The sequence below is a fragment of the Tachysurus vachellii genome, chromosome 7 (assembly GCF_030014155.1).
Source record: "Tachysurus vachellii isolate PV-2020 chromosome 7, HZAU_Pvac_v1, whole genome shotgun sequence".
In the NCBI taxonomy this organism is placed as follows: Eukaryota; Metazoa; Chordata; class Actinopteri; order Siluriformes; family Bagridae; genus Tachysurus; species Tachysurus vachellii.
Window position 1 is genome coordinate 12,315,731 of NC_083466.1, and position 23,222 is coordinate 12,338,952.

General features: G+C 35.9%; 1 protein-coding gene across 1 annotated transcript in view; it reads right to left on the reverse strand.

Annotated features, from left to right (window-relative positions):
• Positions 1-23,222, reverse strand: part of LOC132847952 (collagen alpha-1(XXV) chain) — a 134,400-nt gene that overhangs the window by 25,778 nt on the left and 85,400 nt on the right. The window contains exons 5-11 of the mRNA XM_060873456.1: positions 17,546-17,572; positions 14,742-14,768; positions 10,376-10,447; positions 8,900-9,016; positions 7,601-7,636; positions 3,924-3,950; positions 3,060-3,104 (exon numbers count right to left, since the gene is read on the reverse strand). Of these exons, the coding sequence (XP_060729439.1) occupies positions 3,060-3,104; positions 3,924-3,950; positions 7,601-7,636; positions 8,900-9,016; positions 10,376-10,447; positions 14,742-14,768; positions 17,546-17,572 (351 nt within the window). The remainder of the gene's footprint in view (positions 1-3,059; positions 3,105-3,923; positions 3,951-7,600; positions 7,637-8,899; positions 9,017-10,375; positions 10,448-14,741; positions 14,769-17,545; positions 17,573-23,222) is intronic.

The window sequence follows — 23,222 nt, forward strand, 5'->3', positions numbered from 1 at the left end:
ATTTAAACCAATGCTAACATCTAATCCTATCAAAAATGAATCTTCAGACAAAAGGGTATAGTAATGCTAGTGGAGATTATTCTTCACATGATTTCTTCAAAATGATTGGCTTAAAACAAATCTCTACAGCATGATGATTCAATGGTGGAACTAATTTACTTTATAATGAAACTTTACAGCACCCGAAATGCATTTCATGAGGCTTGGCACCCAACAGACCGAATACAGGCACGGAATTTGCAAGTTTGCAATGTTTCCAAGTGACTCCTGTCAGAAAATGACCTTTCTCTGTTTCTTATGCTCACTCAAACTACTTTTCTTTTCATATCTATTTAAATGCTGCTTAATATTACTGCACTAGTGTGTCTGTCAGATGTTCTCTGTCCTTTTCATTTACTTACTTTACCAATGCCATATGCACATGATTATATTTTTGTATTTATGAGAGAAAATCTTGATTATACTACTATCAATACAGTAGTTCTATTTTAAAGGTGTGAATAAATCTCAGCATGGAAGGGAAAGTGAGGAGCTAGCTTTAGAACTAGGCAGCATACTTGAAGCAAAGAAAACCCAAGAAGGGAACTACTGAAACAACACCATGAACACTCCTGTTTTAATAAGGATTATAAATTGTTTTTATTCCTGAATGAGCTTTGAAAGCTCACGATCAGCTTTATCAACACAGTGTTGAGTTACACCATAATACCGAGCTGTTACTTAATCTGGGTTAATCAGAGAGTAAAGCTTAGTCTACTAGTTTCCTCCAACACTGAATGAGTTTGACAGAACATTCTTTCAACCTCAACTTCATGCCCTTCTCCAGCAAGTTCTAAACTTGTTCTGCTTCCACAGCCTTCTGATTAATGACTGTCATTTCTTTGACTTGTTCACAAAGTTTTACCACTTTTCTGAATTTTGCCAGCTTTGTAAATTATGAGACAGGTTTATAGTCTGTTGTCATTTCATGTATATGATCCTGTTTTTTTTTTGTCTTTCCAATTTCTCCTATTGTTATTGCGTTCTTTTTTTCCTCAAATTTGATCCTCTTTTTGTTCTCTGGATTTCTGACTTTTTGCAGCATGTTTTGGATTATGTGTTCGAACCATGTTTTGAAACATTACCTCTGGATTGTGTTTGGACATTGTTCACCGATAAATTTATCTTCCTTTCCATTCAACCATTGAACTGGCATTACAGAAAACCTCACCACAAATGGATGGGGAAGAAAATTCGGATCTACTGCATCTGCCATGGTGAAAAACAAATGACTGCACAAAACATAACAAAAATTAAGCCACCTACGGTCTACTCCGGAGTACTTTGGCAACACTGATCAACAGCTTCAGCTCTCTTGACAAAAAGAACACCTCTGGAAAATGGGCTATAAGCTGTATGGGCACAAAGTAGACTACTCATACCTCATAATGATCAATTTTACCCTGCTTGAAGCAATTTTTAACCCCTCAGGAGGTAGTTAACCTTGTTCAGGGAGTATATACTAAGGTAAGAGTTTCCCTAAATACTCTCTGCACATACTGTAGAGTGAGTCAGTTCATATTACTATTTCTGTACAGGTCTCAATGGTGTGGTACAAATACAGATTGCCAAAACAGATGACAAATTCTCCTTAAGCACATTCACCAAAACAGGCATATATCTGGATTATATCTTGAAGTTTGGAAACTCATCTCTCATCTCTTTCTGCTAACAGTAAATTAGTATTGATCGCTCTGAGTTACATGAACCTTTACAATAATTTAACAAAAAACATTTAGGACATCTAAACAAGCATTTATGTCTATTTTGTAGAGAGTGGGGGTCTCCCCTGATGTAACCAGGTTCTGAAAATATACACATCCCCTTGGATTACATTCACTGTTGCTACTTATCACAATTATCACATGACCCCTTCATATACTAGTCTCAAAGAGATGTAACAAAATGGTCACCATAGTGCCATAGAGACAGTCTCTCTTTTCCCATGTGCATCACCCACAGCCCAGAATCCCCAAACGTGAGTTGTGAATGTTACAGTATATTTGCCCTTGTAAACAAGATTTAGGTTAATGGACTACTGCCATTGTAAGGTATATACGCTGTGTAAAGTATATAAGCTGTATTATATCAAACAGGGTGATACACTTCCACTGCATCTGGAACGATGGAAACCTATACCTCTACACTGATTACCATGATCTAATGCTCTTGCGGTTAAATTTGCGGTTAAATATTACTCTCTTCTCCAACCACTTCTCCCGCCCAGAAGCCTTGCAGACGTTAACAAATGCAAGCGTTTTCTGTAAGTTAGATGTGGCTTTCCACTTGTATGTGAAGAGAATGAGTGGAAAATGATTTTTCCAACCATTTCTGGCTATAATGAATATTTAGTTACGCCATATGGCTTTGTTTATGCTCTTTCTGTGTTTCAAACAGTTTTAAACAGGGAGCTTATTTAGATAAGACCTATGCTCCTCTATCCTGCAGCAACCAACTGTTAAGGTGAACCTGCATATCACAAACTGAGCATCACAGTAAACACTGCAAACAACAGCAAACCTACTCTATAAACATTATTATATATACCCTAATGCCTCATGTACTTTCCCAGACACATAATTAAAATTATCACATTTTTCAGACCACATGGCCCAATGTGTCTATAGATCTAACTGCTCTACTGTTCTCACCGGAGAACACTTCCAAACCAATGGTCACGTAAACGTTTTCCGTATTTTCGAAATTCCAAAGAATATTAGCAGTAAAAGACTCCAGAAGAGTCTTTTTCTCCGGTCCAGAATCTATCTCGTAGATGTGGAAAGCATTTATTTATTTATTTAATCTAAGCAAACACCCCAAGCAAACCTTCGTGACGCACTAGTGTACATAGTTCCTGCCTCTCTGTAGAGTTTATTTACAACAATCATTTCTAGTGTGTGTAGACAATCTGTCTTTACTAACTGGTCTTCAGCTGGACCATTGGTAGACATGAGCTGATATTTTGGTTTCAGATGCTAAAATTACATAATTGATATTTGACAAAAAGCTAAGTGACATACCTTCAATCCATCAATACCCGGAACGCCAGGTGACCCAGTGGAACCCTATAAATAAAAAATACATCTGATTAAATTTATACTGTTAAAATAATGTTGGTTGGATTATTTTTTTTAAATTAACTAAAATAGTCAAGCCATCTAAGTTCATATCTGGTTAATAAATACTAATGCACCACTAGATAAGCTGACAGTTAAGAGCAGTAAATGTAAAATTAAGTGTAGAAATTCCTCTTTTGTTAGATTCAACAGTGCTAGCCACAAAAACTTGACTTGATTCTCATATTAACTATTACACACATATTGCGTGTGTTTGTTATGCTTGCCAGAACAAATATCGTTGTGTACTGAGGCACCTGGCATAGAAATCTGACAAGAAACAGAACTCTGCTATGGATTCTGCTGCTCTTAAGTTCCTAGAAGTGGCTTGTAGATATTGAACAAATGGTATATAACATGTATATAGCTTTGTATATTACTGATAGCTATTACTGTTCTGTTGATACAGTATGCCTCAATGTTGCTATGGAATCTCCTGTGCAAGATTTTAGATTCTTTACATTCACTCTTTTTAAAGAAGTCTTATTTTCTAATATATTTTCTTTTCTTTATCATCTGTAAGTTTAGGCCATAGTTTTTCAATCAAATATTTTCATGCTTGTAACAGTTAAGGCAAAAAAAAATATGCTGAATACAACCTGGTGAGGAGCCTACAAGATATCTGCCTCTCAGAGTAAAATAAATGCATCTTTGTATGTCATGTTAAATCAACCTTGCATGCAGTGATGCCGTACCCAGTTTCCATGATTTATGACTCAATGGAATAAAAACAGCAGTAAGGCCTGAAAAGTATTACTTAAACGGTACCTTGAGTCCTGGAGGGCCCTCTGGTCCCTGAAAAAAGAAAAAGACAGAAAAAGGAGTATGAAATAATATGACTTCCTGTGCCAGCACAGTCCTAAGAGATTATTTGCCCTACCCAAACAAGGCTTATAAGTAATTAGAGCAAGCTACTAAAGCCCAAACTAACCAAAGGCATATATCATTTTGTGCTTTTTATATTGTTCTTTGGTTCTATTTCCTATAGTATTTTTGAAAATCAGATTTTTTTCTTTGGTTGAGAACAATGGAGTTGTTGGAAAAATGGAAAAGTGCAAAAAATAAATTTGTACAATGTAAGTAACAACTAAATGGCTTCTCTGCATCATTGGGCTCCAGACAGGCTGAATGAATATCATATGGGTGATTAGCATGATAGGAAATTTTAGTGATTTTTAAACACTATTAAATACCTAAGAAAAGCAATGGTATGGTGTTCTGTGTATGATACATATAGTAATTTGCACTAGTTTATGTGGTCTGACACTACATTTAGGTGTTTTGGACTAATTAATACCATTACAAGTATTTTATCTAAGTATCACTTTGAGCATTGTTTTGCGATGCTGACGATGCCATGTTTATTCTATACCAAATGTCTGCCTACTCAGGTGCAAATGGCAATAGAATGGAGTGCTCAAGACTGTTTGGCTCTGTGGAGGAAAATGGAGTCATATTCTTGCTTCTGACTAGCCTTGACCCTACAGTCAGCATAGGACACTGCACTTCATCACTTCATGAGTTGGCTCCAGGAGATCTCTCTGATCCTGCTCCTGTAGACCAGCAGAAGGCGAGTGTATGGCGCACAATAAAAACACTGTTATCTCATTGACAGATCTGTGCTTGTGCAGGCAAACCGAAAGTTGGCCCAGTGTTTAACCACTGTGATGAATCAGGGCGTGTATTGAGGACAAGTTCAAGCCATATTGGATGTATCAAATTCAGAACTCCCTCTGTTCCCCTGAGTGATGAATTTCATAGTAAATATCATTTTAGTAGTCCAAGCTCAGATATTGTCCATATGTCTGCAGACAATATCTGTGGTCTCTCGCGTCAGACATTACATCTTGCCTACCCAGTTTTCCAAACTAAACAGAACTAAACCAAAGCTTTGTCTCAGCCCTGAGGAGTTTAGTCAGTACTAAAAGAAAGCAAATAATAGGCTATTAGGCATCAATTCAAATGATAAATTATTCTTTTCCTGTTCTCACTTTTTTGTCCTGTCTCTGCTTGGCAATTTAACAAAATGAGAATACTTCCCCCAGTAATAAGCACTAGACACTAAAAGCCACTAATAAACCTCTTTTTACTGTCTGTAATACAGACTAATCCAGCAAAAACAAATCCTGCTTTATTCTGATTCAAATGTATTTGAGTACTTGATCACAAACAGATTCACTTCTGAAAAAGAAACATATTTGTACAGACGCATCACATACACTATATATTGTACATATACCTATGAAAGTGATTTGGACTCACCATACACTTTCATAGGAACGCCTGTATGTTTACACATTTATACAATTTTACAATTAGCCAATAATGTGGCATCAGCAAAATGCTTAAAAAGTAGGCAAATACAAGTTAAGAGCTCCATTTAATCTTCTCATCAAATATTACATTGGGGAAAAATATGGCTTTGATTGTGTCTTGGTTGTTGATGCCTGACAAGTTGGTTTGAGTATTCAGGTTGCTGGGAATCTCACACACATTGTCTTGTTATTTTTCTCTTTTTTTTTCTTTTTTTCTTTTGCCCAGTTTGTATAGACTTATATTTCTGTTCTTGACTGACAGCATTGGATTCCAATATGGGCTTTTGTGCCCAATGAGTCTTAAGGTTGTGGTTCAAAAGGTTGTGTCTTATGAGATGTATCTTTGCTCACCATATTTGCTCACCAAGTTCTTCCTGTGAGCTTGAACCAGTCTGACCCTCATCTGATCTCTCTCATCACAGAACTAATGTTCACTAGATGTTTTCTTTTTTCACACCATTTTGTGTACACATCAGCTGTGTCTGAATTATTATCACTTAAATCACATTTTCCCCCCATGTTGATGTATTTAATAAAATATATATAATATGATGATGCATTGCATTATTACTGTATGTCTTCATTTTCTTTTCCAAAACCTATTTCCTGCAGCATTGTTTACTACCACTACCACAATAATGATCACAATAACTTTATTGTAAAATTACTTTGTTTGATTGCTTGCAATATTGGATATTGTTGAATGCTGGAAGAGTTTATAAACTGTCATAAAGATACAGAAGCCAAAATACTGAGGAAACTTAAGATTCTACTGAGTTCTATTTCTGGTGCGAGATGCACAGTACTGTGTGCTAGTCTACATTTTATAAGTTAGTCACATCTTTGTTTTCTTATTACATTACACTTTGACTTTAGTCATAGTAAATCATCATACATCCATGACCCACTATACATTTATATATCACTTGATGCCCTTAGTATTTGGCTTATTATTTTGAGGAAACTTTCAAAATTCATTATCCAGTTGCTGTTAATTAGAACAGGCTGGTCCTTATAACAAGCTTCGTGCCTGAAAAAAGCACCAAAAAACAATTTTTTTGAATGGCACCATGAGACACTGCCATCCCAACTTAAACTGCTTCCAATAACATTTTGCCGTACTTTAGGATATTGCAAGTGTGATGCAATCCTTAAGTAATTATTTTCTTATTAGTTACTGTTGGAGAGCAAAATATTATTAAATTTGGTTTTACTGTGTTAGAGCCACATAGTTTTGGCTACCATAAAGCAAGTTGTCCAATATGACATTGTGCATTTTTTCAGCCAATGATCTGACGATATTAGATATTAAATAGCATTTCCAGTTAATTGAATTTACTAGACCTGCATTATGTGTTGGCCTCTGATGTGAATAGAAAATTGTGTAGTTTGAATCACCTGGGTGTTGGGCTTACTTATTACTGATTTCAGTATAAAGCTGTGTGCATGTCTTACTGACATCAGTGATAGAACATTAATATAATTATACCTCGTAAACATATTGGTGCTTTATTACATATTTATTCTTCTTGGCCAATTTTCACACCCTAGTCATGTCACGCCATCATAAACCTGCAGAGGGTGAATGCCATCAAACCATCTTTTCAAAATGGTTGCTCTTGCTCCATCATGAGGTAGTGTAACACACTTACATCGAAGCACAGTCAATTCTGCATGCATCCATTATGGCAAATTATGTTCTCACAATCAAATTGTGCCACTTGGAAGCCTAACATATTATTCTAGAGAGTCAGGAATTGGTGTGAGAGTCACTAGAAACTGGTGAATACAGTTGGGATTTTTTGTTGTTGTTATTTACAATACAATTTTACAAATACAATTCAAATCTGTCAATAACATTATGTTAAATAAAAGTGTCAAACAAATGAAGAAATGTAAATGCATTATTTGACTCCAGAAATCTATTTTTTAAACTATGTAGTCATTAATTAATGCTTCTTTTCATAGCACTCCTTATTTGTGTGTTATGTAAAGAGTGTTATAGGTGTTTAAGAATGTAATGAGAGGTATTAATGTAATTGACATTTAGTATTAGTAACAAAAGTAATGTTTCTCATTTAATACACTTATATCACTCAGTATAAAAGATAATCTGGAAAAGCTGCTTACCATAGGGCCCAGCTCTCCTGGAGTTCCTGCATCACCCTGTGAAAAAACAAACAATCAACCAATTCTAATCTTTCATTTTAACAGGGATTAATGTTTTATAATTCAGAATATCATAGTTGAAAAAATACTACTATAAGGAAAAATATTGACATGATAAAGCAGTAATTTTCTAAAGTAAAAGCTACAATCGATGTTAATCTCTGTAGTATAAAGTATAAAACTTAAACTCTAATTACAGAATATGGCCAAAAATCACACCCATGTGTGCTTTTGAATACCTCATTCTAAATACAGTCCCCTCTTTGCTGTTCTAATAAACACTGCTCTTCTTGGAAGATTTTTCTTTAGATTTTGGACTAAGGCTGTTAGGATTAGTCAATTAAGTGCATTAGTGAGAAGAGGCACTGATTTTGGTCAAGGAGGCCTGAGATGTTCAGTGGGGTTGAGGTCAGAGCTCTGTGCAGAACACTTCACTTCTTCCACTTCAATCTTGACAAACCATGTCTTCATGAATGTCGTTTTCTGCACAAAAGCACTGTCATGGTGGAACATGTCTGGGCCTCTTAATTCCACCGAAGAGAAATTGTAATGCTACACTGTATAAAGACATCCTTTACATTTGTGTGCTTCCGACTTTCTGGCAACTTCTTGAGGGTGAACCACATGTGGGTGTTATGTTCGGGTGTCTGTTATAATCTGTCTATTGTTTTGCTAAGCTTGTGAAAACATTGTATGATGTAAAGCATCGCCTTAATAAAATAACCCTTCAAAACACACCAGTATACAATTTATCATACCTTTCGATAGGCATTTTTGAATTCATTCATTTCTTTTTTTTGTACAAACTCGCATTTTCTGGCCTTTTGTATCATTTTCTGAAGCGAGTTACTGGAAAGACTGAGAACAATATAATGATCTTGTCTAGAGTGAAGCAACATTTAATATTTTACATGCTTGCCACAAATCAGTGAAAAATAACACATCAGTTTGAGGCCCATGGAATGTTATATAATGGCATATAATTGATATATTTTGTCTTTTTCTTCTCTCCTTTTTATCTTTTTCAGAACCTACATAAATTAACACACTGTCCCACTGACAGAATTACACACATGGAAAGAGTTATGTTTAATTGAACGCAAAAGTAATATCTATCAATTGCTGGGGTACAGACAGATTCTTGGACGCAGGAACATTTTTGAGATTTTGATTTGTGCATGTTGTGGGTTATAATGTGTTTGTTGCAACCTGCCTCAAGGTACATTTTCTAGCAAGGAATATAAAGCAGGAAGCACTCACTGGTAGCCCAGGAGCTCCCCTGGGGCCATCCTTCCCTGTGTCTCCTGGGGGTCCTCTGGGACCAGGAGGACCTGGAGGTCCAGGAGGTCCTGGAGGGCCTGCTTGACCCTGATCACCCTAAAGAACAAATAATGCACCATAATATTTGATGAAGTCAGATGAAGTTAGAGCGTGAGATCGCATTGAGTAGAAATAAAGATAATATCCAGTGAATTAATAAAAAAGGCAATGAAAATAGCTATCATGAAGAGGGATTATGAATCATAGAGTAGTTTAAATCAAATAAGTAGACTATAAGACAGCAGACCTGATTTTAGCCTTCTATTTTAATCCACTGATTTAAGGTTGCGGTGACCAGTCTTGCTTTGAAAATTCTTTCTGGAATTTTAATATATAACTGCTTTCAAAGATTTCCAGATTTCCACTTAGCCTGCAAGATACTTGTGTTTAATTACAGAGCACTGGAAAGATCTTCTTTATTATTCTTGTACACAGTGTGCTAAATTGTATGCACTATAGAGTTTAACATGGCCACAAAAGGAAGTGACCTTAAATCATAACGGATGCACACGATTTACATCAATCATGTGCTGCATTTATTATTTTGATTCTCTAATTATTAAAATCATGTCCATGTTTTGGTTAATCTGTGCTTTCCTTTAAAGATGTTGTGCCTACAGTTTAGTTGTATGAATAATTCAGACTACATTACAGACAGAAAATCAGTAATTGTAGTACATTTTTCACTCGGATGTGTTACGGATATACAAATAGCATTTACTGCCTATGACATTACTGTGATCAAGAGGACTCTAATGACAGACAATATTAAGGGTGCATGTACTTTACTGTCATCACATTAATGTCAATGATAGAGATAATGCTCCAGAAAAGCTACCAGTGATCTACCAGTGGGTATGTTACCCTTACAGAAGAGCACAAATTAAGCAAAATGGGTGCACAACTTTATTAAATCTAGAACTCAATACGCTGAGCCTTGATTTCGTATTTCATTGCCATGTTAAACTAACTCATGTACATGAAATAAAATACATTTTGTGGCCTCTCTAGGGGCCTGTATTTTAATTTATTAAAACAGTTGCTCTTTATTAACTGGAACATTTTGTGTTTCATGGTAGACTACCTACTTATCATGGTCTGCTAGTTCATCTGGGACAAATGTTCTCCATTTTTTTATTGACCTCATATACAATAAATCTTTAAAGTTCTCTTTAGAGTTCTTTCAACTATTAAATGGAATCAAAATTACTTATTGCAATAGTAATGGTTTTATTTGTTGATATTTTAAAGCAAATCAAAAATAAATGAGTATGCAGCAGCTATAAAGTTCTACTACACTCTTAGAATGATTTGTTTTTTACTGCATATGATTGTTGGCCTGCCAGAACCAGAAGAATGGTGGTGAAGGGAAAAAACAGTGGACTACTGAGAGAGAAGTGTGAGGTCAAGCGCTACCTTAATGAGTCGACGTTTAATGAGTTGCTGATCAGCAGAAAGAAAGCCATGATTGATCTTAGGGAAGACCATCTGAGCAGGAGTGAGAGATCAAGAGGTCGTAGGTGGGAGAGGTTGAAGAAGAGATAGTTTGATGAAGTCCCAGAAGAAGGAGAAAGTAGAAGAAATAAAAAAGCATAAAAATAGATTAGATCAAGTGGTCGAGACAGAAGACCAAGTTCAGCGCCTTCAAGCATGAGGAGAAATCCACACTTTTCTGCAGTGGTGGTTTCTGAAGTCTCTATATATTTGAAGACTATATTTGACCCCAGAGCTTTCATTTACTACCTCAGGGGTGCTGGGACACCCACTTAGAGTTTATCAGCCTCGAGAAAAATGTCAATTTCTTCTCACTGAATGCACTGTCATCACAGAAATGCTTAGTGCTAAGCCAGACCCCAGGAGCTGCACACAGTGAAGTGATGGTTCTTGTTTCTCATCATTTAGAAAATTGTACAACATTTACAAGCATTAAAAAGTACACTGGCAGGAGAGATCTGTGGTAAAAAAAAAAAACATGAGCATTCACTCACATGGTTACTCTCCTGACCATATCTTGGTTAGTAAATCTGAATCTTGTGTATTATTGCTTGCACGATTAAATTTTTCCCCCCATTGTCCTAAAGTCCATCGTCCTGAATCTGGCTCCATACAGCAGTGGTTCTCAATGTTATTCTGGCTTATTACATATTTGAATCAGTTATACAGGAAACTTCTTGGCCTTAAATTTTTTGTAGTCATAGCTTTCAAAATTAACCCTTCTTGCTTTTTTGGACAGCATTTTTTGATTAACAGTACAGAACAGAAGAGTATACAGTATATTAATAGCATATTAATCAAAAATAAAGCTTGAGAACCACAGCCATATAGTCTGCAGAAAGGAGCTTCTTCTTTCATTGGGGCTGCTAGCAGATGAAATAGCCATTGATTGGACTCGATTGATCGAATCAGGTTTTTTTGTTAACTAGTCTCAGGTGACAAACAGCGCAAGGATCAGTTTATTATTGTGTGTGAGCTGTGGAGTCTGGCTGAGCAGCTACGCAGCCCAGACAAACCTTTACAGTCAGGATTTGATTGCTGTGCAATGCAGCCATGGAGGGCAGACCAGGAAGTCCCTGGGGACAAAATGGCATAACAAAAACAACAACCACACAACATGATAACATGGATGTAGCACTGCATCAAATTCAACGGTAGCAGACAAAATATATTGCCCATATAACTGGCGAAGGTGCATCTTAACTAAGATATCTACTTAAATGAATAAGATCAGTTTAATAATAATAAGTGCCAGACTTTCCATGTCTGGTACATGACTCTGTATCTGCCCATCTGTTTTCTTTGCCAATTCTTTTATAATGGTTTAAATGTTTATTTAGAATGAAATGTTTTTCCAGGAAAAAATGTGACCATATATATTTTATGTCTATATTTATATATTTATACTGTATTTATGTCTGCTCTGTCATCTAAAACCTAAAAGTCTGGTATATGTATACTAAAAAAAAAAATCCAGCAATTAGTTAAACAGTGGTTTTAAATGGTTGTCATAAAAACATGGGGGAAATACCATGTTTATGGGATATTCCATCGTACCATGTTTGGGAAGTAATTGAAATGGCATAGGTCATTTAAAAAAGTACAGCTCAGGAAGCAGCTGTCTACTGTTTCAGTGCATACTGTAAGTGAAGAAGATTCTCTTTCAAATAAAATGATAATAAATCTACCTATAGAGACATTACTGCAAAATTAGTTACTAACAACCACAGACATCCTGAGCATACAACCGGAAGCAAACTCTGTGAGATCCTCTGACAGAAATACTGTCTAGGTCTTTTGAGTTATGTAGAATTCCTCTAAACCTGGAGTGTTGCCTTCGCTTCATTCTGTTAGTTTTACAGTAAGCTTGATCAATTTGCCTGGAGTCAGTGGGACTTTGCACTGATCCCACTACATTTTATAAGAAGGCTGTGGCTAATATAAGCTGGGTTTATGTACCATTAGTTTGGCCGCAGGGTTGCACCGTCAACCTCACTGTAACTGTCCCTGTGTTACAATAATGCCCTTAGCAGCGAGAAGAAAAATGTCTGACATGACTTAACCAAAGAAGAGTTCGGTTTTCACTTTTCTCCATCAGTTTTCTCCATAGGCAAGGAAAATAGCTTTATAGTGTCTCATCAGATTACTTTCAAATTTAGTATGGAGCTTTATATAGTCCTCACAATTCACTTTATTGTACATTTAATGTGGTCGATAAAGGTTCTTATTGATTAGCAAATAGTTTGGATTTTTACTGACAGCAAGTGTTACTATGAATGTTCCGACTTTTTCCAGGCTCAAAACTAAACAAAGGCAATGATAACTATGAATTGCCCTTTACAGTAATAATAATCAGGACTAACTTACATTTATTTGACATTTTTTTCCATTTTGTTTGACTAAGACAGTTCAATTTAAGGTTTTTTTTATTCTAAAATATCTAACTCTTAACCACAGTGTTTATGCCCAGTTTAACATCATTCGTTACATGCAGATTTAAGCTGTTCTTTGTGCATTTATGTTTTGTGCAGCAGCCAGTGCTAGAGTTAATGTCCTTTCTACTTATCTTCATCTTATTTTTTGTCCTCCTTTGCACAGCGAGACAAAAGTTTAGTTGCCATAGAATGATTATCTATATTTGACTGCAGATGGTTTCAATAAATTTATGAAAAAAATGAAGTGTATTGATTGAATCCTGAAGGTGGCTTGATATACTTGGCTTGTCGTTTATTTTACAAACCTCATCAGACTGATTTTAAATCAGTTTATTTTTAAAGACATCTTGGCTTCTGAATCATAGCATGCAAAACTCTTTGTCCTGGAATAGCTTTTCAGATCTTTAAAATTGAATAATTCTTCTGACATTTGTGGAGAGATTGCATACTGGATAAGTCCCAAGATCTTAACTCCATGGCAGTAAAGCAGCTCATCCTGAGTTTTACATCTGCAGGACTGTGCAAAACATAGCTACCAGGACTGGACTTCCCTTTCTAGCTCTTAAAGAAAAGCCTAAGTAAATTTGTCATGACTGTGAAAGTTCTAGAGGGAACTGTATAAATTAAACACATTTTGCCAATGACAAGTAACAGTAAGTATTGATAGAATTCTCTACTTATGTTCAGTAGAGTTCGGGATTGAAGCCCATTTTGTCAGTATCTCATAAAATTGAGGGACTCACAGAGAAATAGCCTACATAGTTTTTGTCTGTGTGTTTTATCAGACACAGTAACTTAGATATTTAGTGCCCATGTCATATATATCTTGGATAAGTGTAGATTAGTTTGTGAAATCCAAACCACTTACATTATCGAAATACTTCATTATACAATTAAAAACTAACCGACACAGAGCACGACTTACCAAAAGCTTCTGTCAGTGCAGTAACTCATGAGAAGTGTTTTTTTTTTGTGGTTAGAGTATAAATCTAAGTGATACACAGTAAACCACAATCAGGACGTTGGTATGGGCTTGTATTTATGCAACTCAGGGACATATGGGACAGTGTGAGAGGTGAAGAAAATGTTTTTTATTGGGCTGATGGTTATGTTCTGTTGCCACAAGTTAACCTCAACGTGCCCCCGTATGTGGGGCAAATTAATTAGAGACACTTTTAATGCCTGGTTCCCTTCTGGTGTCTGTCCAAGACAATGATAAATTTAAAGAAAAGGCAGTAAGGATCAGAGAGCAGGAGAAGATCAGGCACGTAATGCAATAAAGACAGATAGACTTAATAAGTCAGTCACAGATAGATGAATCCCTGCAAGCAGATATTGGAATGAGATATCTGAGTGATTTATTCAATAATTTGCCAGCTGTGGCAAAGCGTGGACTTCATAATCTTTCTCGAAGAGGTGTGAATTTATCAAAATGTCAAACAACTGGAATGGAAATAATTATATTCTTCCAATGAGCTCTCAGTCTTCAGCGATCATATGTCATTTTGAAGTAGAAAAGCTTCAGCTATATCAAATTACAATAAACTCTGACACATTTGTTTTTGTTCCAGTCGCTCTTCCTCCGCAGAGGGCACTCAGACCCGCAGAAGCAATCAGAGGGCATTGACCTTTCTTAATGGCTACCTCAGGTGTTTATAGTTCAACTCTCCTGTGTCTGCTTGACTTATTCTAGGGCAGCTTTGTTATGCTTGGAAAGCTTAAGTATGAACTGTCCACAAAAAACACATGCATCTGAAGCATTCCGTGCATTTAATATCCCAGACATAACACAGATTTATCAACACACCAAAAAAATGAAATAAAATAAGCGCATGCTATAGAAGACCACATACCCGCGGTCCCTGGTCTCCTTGATCTCCCTGTAAGTGAAAAGAAAACCAAAGGGAGAATGCACTTTGGTAACATCATATGTTCAAATGGACAGAGAGACTGCAAGAGGAGTACCACCAAGTCATAATGCAAAATACACTGATGAGGAAAGCTAATACCTCAAGAATTCATTGCGGCTGAGGGGAAAATCACTTATGATAACAGAGAGTGATGTCGACAGGGGTTTGAAAGCAAGGTTGAGGTGAAGTGTGAGTTGAAAAGGGAAAGTGTGTATGTGAGGGGGGTGATGTGTGTCCTAATTTGTCTTACTGTGGTTGAACACATGAAAAACCACCTCATTTAGGGTACTGGCTTCTTCTCAAACCAGAGCTTCGAAAAGGTTTATATGTATATCAGAGAGCATAAGAGACTGCTACTAAACACTGAGTGATGTTAACAACTCAGCCTGCATCATATTAATACAGATGTTAGGAAAAACATCACAATGAATACATTTTATTAATAGACTTTCGAGGTATAGAGGTTAGAAAGACTAACCAGGAAACATAATGTAACAGCTGGTTTCTAACATAATCATTTATTGTTACACATATGTTGAGATGAGATGAGAAACCATGCCTACAGCAAGCAGCTTTACACTAAGCACCAGTACAAGCGTACAAGCGTACAAGGCTAGAGCAATCTGTGTTTGAGAACGTTTAGAGTGTGATTATATAAATATTCAAGTACAGTTTATACCTTCTGTATGGGTATATCTGCTATATTCTGAGTTCTTTAAAATTAAAACTTTACATTGATTTCAAGGGAATGGACTTTTGCCCATTTTTTTTTTTTTATATACAACCTAAACATAGCCCTGAATTTCCTTAACATCAACAGTTTTACAAAATACTTTGGTGGTACACATTTAGTTTGGGTCAGATGTGCTTTATGATACGTGATGTATTCTGTATTTTTGTTGTGAACAGTGCTTTTATCCTTTCTCGGCTTGTCAGTCTTGCGGCTTACGAATTGGGGTTGAGTAACAAACCAACAAAGAATAGTGAGGTAGAAGCTATAAAAAACTATTGACTTTTCCTAATCAAGAACAACAGAAAGTGCAAGTTTTAAGGGTTCTTTCCCCCTGAACGATTTGAAGTTTTCTTCAAAAAAGAATTGGTCTTTTCTGGTTTCTTGATAATGTGGCAATCTGCAGTTTTAAGTTGTATTCATTTAATTTACAGTAATTGCGTTAACATATGTGGTAACAGGATATATCATGAATTTTCTACAACATCAGTTGTAACTAGAAATGATTAGCATGTATGAAGCGTTTGCAAATATCTGTGGCATAAGATGAATAAAACTTGTTAATCTGCAACATACTAACCCATCGTTATTTTCCTATAACAGCATGACACACTGTTTTTTATTCCTTATTATCACTCCTTTTTCCCTCAGCTTCACACAACCAGCTTGTTCTCCACATCACATAATTGGCTACTGTTATTCTAACTCACTTGGACAGCCAGCTATAGCTTCACCCAGATTTAAAAACACAATACCAGCTTAAAACTATGCTGTATTACTTGGTGAAGGCATTTTAAATGGTTATCTCTTTTTAATCTTGAAAAACTGAACAAAATCAACAAGTTCAACTGGTGCAACTGGCTGCAAAAACTTGTGAACAGCATGAAGAGCAGCTATTTTTTAATTAAATTAATAAAAATAATGGGGCCCAGCAGTGGCAGCTTGGTGTACCTGGGATTCAAACACACAACCTCGATTCAGTAGACCAACTTTTAATCAGTAGACCTTTAACCACTAAGCTACCACAAAGTTTACCCAAGCACTGTATGAAGAAACCCAATCTCATGTATGAAACCACCATTACTAATTTCTAATTGGTGTATAGTGTACAAGCTTTATCTTATGCAGTGTGACTAAATGAATGAGAGTGTAATTTTTCATAGGATATCCCCATGATTTACAAAGCAACTGTATGTGCTGCTCCATCCTATGCAATGTTATTGAGCTGGAAAAGCTACACAGAGTGGTTTGTATTGGACTTCAGGGGTTTGTGGTCAACAGATTTCAACAAACATTAAATTGCAGTGATTGGGCTGAGAAAAGGGCTTTTTTAATTTACCAGCTGTCCATTATCCACTTTTTGGAGACAAATCCTTAATCTCAAATTTTCCCATTGTGCTGCATGTCCAAATTCTTAGGTATATTTTTTCATCTTCTCATGCTGCTTCTCAAGTGGCTATATGGATTCACAAAAAAGAATGATGATGGAAATGCAGTTCAAACTTTCAAACTGTCCTTCTCATCTTTGCCTCAGCAATACACAGCTGTATTAAAGGCTTCTTGCTTTTGTGGAATAGTTGTCGGAACCAGCTATTAAAGGATTTGTAGTTCTCTTCACCATATCACCAAAAGATGCAAGAATATTAACAGCCCATGGAGTGAGAGCTGAGGAAACCTCACATATCTGAAGGATTTTATTCATTCCACATTTTAGCTTCATTGGTCCATATCCTAAAGAGTGTGAAATATCTTAAGTTTGATGCTTTTTCCTGGTGTTTTTCTACTGTTTTATAGGGGATGCTTGGTGAAGTGCTAAGTGAAATAGTAAAATGATTGTATCCAGGGCCTTGTGTTAAAGCAATAATGCAGTGGACGAAATATTTCTTAATGCTAGATGTCTAAAATGAGCAATTTTATAATGGCATCTAAACAAATCAAACTAATCAAAAACAAGGTAAAGACATAATACAACAAGTGATGAGAATAGGAGTGAAAATGCTAATAAAATGATGCTTACCTTCTCACCTTTCGGACCTGGTGGACCCTGTTGGGGTTTGAGAGAAAATGTTAGGGTTTGCAAACTCATTCTCAACAGCTCTCCACAACATTTAGACACAAATCTGCATCAACAAATTAGCTCATAATCAGCTTTTCCCATCAAAGCTTTGGGTGCAGCTGGTAGCATTGCTGCTTGACAGCTTCAAGGTTCCTGGTTCAATCCTGAGCTTGGTTACACTCTGAGTGGAGATCTAAATGTTTACGTGCCATGTGGGTTGCATCTAAGTTCTTTGTTTTTTTTCCACCACAACCCTCACAAGGACAAAGCAGAAACAAAGCAGAAAGATGGTAAACAAGAGGTTTTGACTCCTTTTGCCCCCCATTTTTTTGTACTACCAGTACAGATCATTTACTAATATGTTGATTGTTTTGTATATCTCAATCACTTTCAGTATTAAGAAGCTCAATGACACAGTCATGTGACCTGTCATTCTGGAAAAAAACAGCTCCTTTTCTCATTCATGTCTCTCTTCCGTCACAGGAAACTATCATTTTATTCGTACTCAACATCTAATAGGCCTCCTATACTTGTAAGAGCTTCCAATGAAAGTTATCTCATATAATTTTGTTTTTGATTAAATATAGATACTACTTTAATAACCCTGGACCCCTGGAACGTATTTGAACTGGATTTAATTTACACATCTCAAGTGTCTGTGCTGTTCTGAATAGTGAATTGCTTTACTGGTTCTGAATTTTGTTGCTGAGGTGGAAATGAATCATTTCTTTCTTTTTCTCTATTCTGTGGTGAGAATAGCTGTAAAGAGGAAGCCTCTAAAATGCAAACACATGTGGCTGTGTGCTGTTGTGTTCAGACTAAAAGCCTTGACGCAGAGGAAGTGATGGCATAGCCAGACACCTGCTATCCAGAGCAGTAGCTTTCCTTCCTTCAGGGTTTTTCTGAGTTTCTGATGTGTGTGATGACAGCCCAGACCCTACAGAACTACTAACTATCCTGTTTTTTATTAAAATAGTAGGAAATTGTTCAGTTTAATGGGGTCAATAACCATATTAAAAGCTATTATCCTGTTCTAAATGGCTCATGTCTGAATCATGACATGCACCCAATTAATTTGCTTTAATAAAAAGAAAGCCTTTGAATTGTGGCGTTTTGTTATTTGTGAGGAGAAGCTTTTTACCATTTGACATTTTCCTCTTAAAACACAGTGTGTTAACATTACCTCAGTTGCTTCACCCTGAGTCTGACATTTCATGGATCAGTTCCAGCTAATACTATGTCTGGAGCTGTTCCTTTCATTCCTGAACGCTAAGCAGGTCTCCCAGTGAGAGAGTGAAGGTAAGAAGAGAACCACAGACATGTTGTTAACCTCTATCTGGGCTATATCAGACCTTGTCAAATCCATGAGCACAGATGTCCCTCAGAGATAGGGGGAGGCATTCACATTAAATCCATTACCCTCAAGTGTTAAACAAACATGTAACAGCTGCCATGTCCACAGAGGAACAGCTATCATCCCCATGCGATTGTTTTCTTCTAAATTGTATATTGATCTAATTGTGGGTTATTCTGAAAAAGAGTGAAGCATAAAAACCTGCCCGCTGAAGCAAAAATGTCCTCTTGAATAAAGTATTTGAGAAACTGAAAAAGGAAATGAAAGCCCTGATCTTTATCTGCAGTAAGAAATGTTTTAAATGTAAATAGCTTATTCTGCAAATCACAAAATTCTATGAAAATACCTAATGAATAAAAATACAACAAATTTATAATGTAAAGAATATTTCATTAAAAGAAAATGGTTTAAAGATTGAATTCCTTTCTTCTACCCCTCCAGTAGGTTGTGCTATTTAGGAATATTTGCAATTAAATACATTTTGTGCAAATAAACCAAGCATTTCTAGCTTTTATGTAAAAAGGGAGGCATCCTCAACCGCTGTACAGAAGATTCAGAAGTCTTATATTAGTCAGTTGCTTGATAAACCAAATCATAAACAAAGAAGAAACACACATATATCTCCCAGAAGTAATTCCTTGCAAAGTGTCACAGAACATAAAATTTAATCGTTACTATTTACAGTTTTTTGCAGGGTTGATACAAATATTAAAATCATAGTGCTATGTTTCCTGACCAGCAGACAGCAGTTCAGGAATAAAATGCATTACATGGCCTGAAAGGACTGCATGACCTGAGTGAAAACCACAAAGAACTGAGAATCATTTCTCACAGCACATCTGATAAAGTAGATATCCTGAGTATTAATACAAATCTGATAAAATTTCACTTAAAATATCTGTTTGTGTAAGGACTCTTATGTCTGATCAATTTAGACTAAGCTTTGGTATGCAGTCTTATCAAAACTTTTGAATAGTTTGCTCAGTTTGGCTTGGCACAGAAATTGGACTGAGAGATCATCAAATAGCACTGACCGAATGAATTTGCCATATCACACAGTGATATCATCTGTGAAGACACTTGCATTCGTTGGATAAAATAATATAATGGAAGTACAGTTTAAAATGGGGTAGGTTAAGTAGGCACACATAATACTGTGACTTTTTTTAAGACAAACAACCACACCAGATAACTAGAGGCATTTGGCTGGATGACTGACAAACTGTTCAAATGTGAAAATATAGGAGTCACTTGGTATATTTGCACACTATGTGTTGTACACAATTAGGGGCCACAAGGTTTTTTAAGTATCTTTCAAAAAAAAAAATATATATATATATATATATTGATAGACAGTAGGGCCCAAAGCATGTCATGCTTTTCATATAGAAAATTATATTTAGATTTAGCAGAATTTCTTTTCATGTTAAAAGGATTGGGGTAAATCTAAGAAACTGGACTGTTATGTTCATGTCAATGATAATAGTTAAGACAGACTGCCAGTCTGCAAATGTGAATCTTAGGCAGTTTAGCTACCTTGGAAATTTGTAAATATTTTTGTTACTTGTTCTGTTTAAATATCTGCTATTAAAATTATGCATTTAAGGATTCTACAAACAGAGTTAGATTAAAACCAGAAAGAAACCCAGAAGCTAAGAAGATGGCTTCTGTTAGGATTGACCAGAATGAAATTGATGAAGAAACATCTCCATGTCTTGTGTGAACTAACCAAAGCAAATGAAATAAACAATTTCAATAAACAATTTGGTGCACATTATGTCTCTGTTGAATGTGGTCAAGCTTTGGATATCATTACCACATTTGCTGAGTCTAAATAGGTTTGAGATTTATCCAAAACCACGGAAAATGGAATTTATCTGTGCAATGTGAACAAAGCTACTAGTTCTGTACTGATTGCGATCCTGATTGTATTTCAGCAGTTTTATTTAAGACATCTGCAGAGGAAATAGCATTTGCTTGGGCCCTTATATCTCAGAGATTTGTAAATATATAGATATGAAGATAATCGCCATTCTATCTCATGACTAGAATCACCAGACACTGAGGATCTTGCTCTATCTTGGTCTATGCCACACCACTAGCAAATGTTCAAGCAGCACTACTAACACATAAGCTGCTTTCAGGTGTAACAGGCATCCATGGGCTCTTGGTGAATGTCTGAAGTTCATTAACTAATTCATTCATTCATTAATTTATTCACTCATCCATTCAACTTCATAAACTGCTCTATTATGGTCAAGGACATGCTGAATCCATATCCTATCCCAGTAACACTGGGAGGCAAAAATACACAAATACATCCTGTATGTCACATCAATCTATTGTACTTCTTCACATCTTCTCAGACTCATTTATTACTGCCATGTTTTTGTGATGTGGAAGCAAAGAAAATGGACTAGCCACCAAAGCATAAACATAAAGCATATAGACAGAAGAAGAACTAAAAGAGTTCTACACAGAAGATAGCCAAGCCCTAGCCCATGAAGCAGTGAGCCCCCAACTCTATCTTTTTTTGTAATGCCAAACTCATTGGCAGCCGTTTCAGTCAAAGTAAACCGTTAAAGTCAGAGCATCAGTCAAGTTAACTATTGCAGGTTACTGGTCATACCTATTAATCAGATCATGATATGATCATGAGTTCTTCATAGGTGGAAGATGTATGTAGTAGGGTCCCAGTGGATTTTCTCATTTATTAAAGTGTAGAAAAGACATTTGTCTTCTGTGACATCTCATAGTTTGGCTAACTGATAGCCCATTGAAGCCTCAGATCAGCCACCACACACACAATTCTATAAAAAGAATAGGAGTCAGATAGCACTCCATCCTTCGGGCTGTTTATGTAAAAACAATATTCAGAAAATGACCTCATACCCCTCTCATATCTCCCACCTGGAAAATCAGGTCATTCCCTCAGGCAGACTTTTTAGGGTCCCTTAGTGTATCATAACATTCACAAGCATTTACACTATGTACAATAAATCTTTAAATAGCACTAAGGTCCAAGCCAGAAACATACCAGGTTTTAAAGTTTATATGAATGGTGACTATGACTGAGGATGAGTTTAACTCAGTTTAACATTTGTTATTCTATAATCATGAACACTGATAGGTTTTATGATGAATATTTATATGTATATGTAAGTAGTGGTTACCGTGTAAAATTCTTTCAGGGCAATATAGTAGACCTATTAACAGATGCCAAAGCATTATACAGTAGGACCTCAGAACAAAAGAGTTGTAAGAATTCTTCAACTTTTTTTTAACCCAAAAATCCACCTTTTGTATTAGCATTATATTTACCGCTCCATTAAATACATGTTTCTCATGCTCTGATAGCTCTACTTTTTCTCCAGTGATAGCTATGGTGATGTGTATGACTTGCCAAACGTTTTCTTGTCAGGTTCAATCATTATGTTGTGAATAAAATGTATTTAAAATCAAGAGTTATTAAGAACAAGGCAGGGTGGTGGGGTTAAATCATGGCAGATACATTTACATCATTTGACAGATATTCTTACCCAGAGCTACTTACATTTATTGCATTTATACAACAGAGCAATGTAGGGTTAAAGGCCTTGCTCAGGGAGCTAGGATTGGCAGCCCAATTGGTGGCCCTGAAATTTGAACTCACAACCTTCCATTCAGTAGTCCAACACCTTAACCACTGAGCTATCACTTCCCTACAGAGAGAAATAAGATAGCAGATGTTTTTTGTTTTGTGTACATGTGTATCTTTGTTTGTAGTAACCTATATAACACCTTTATAAATTTCTAAGGACATATATGTATGTTTGTAGCTACATACTCCAATATTAATCTTGACCATTATGCTATTATATACTGTAATTTCCAGTGAAAGCTGTGTCAAAATGAGGATCAAATTTTTACTTCTAAACTTTTTACAGTATATATTTACAATACTGTGCGTGTACTACACTGATTCTAATTTATAATCATTTTATGTTGTACTTACAGTACATTCTTCCATAAACTATTCTGGTTTATTATGTACTGTTTGTACTGTACACAAACACAACGTATATTATGCCATAGTTATGTCAGATCATAGATTTAATATGTGCTTTGTGTAAGTTTGGAATCTTAGTGTCTGTTGTCTACTAAACATAACAACAACAACAATAATTAAAAAAAAAAATTACTGGAAAAACATACAGTGTCCTCAGCTGCTCTACTGTATGTTCATTTGGGAACTAAACATCACTGTTTCTTAGAATAGGTCTTAGATTGCATATTGTTTCACAT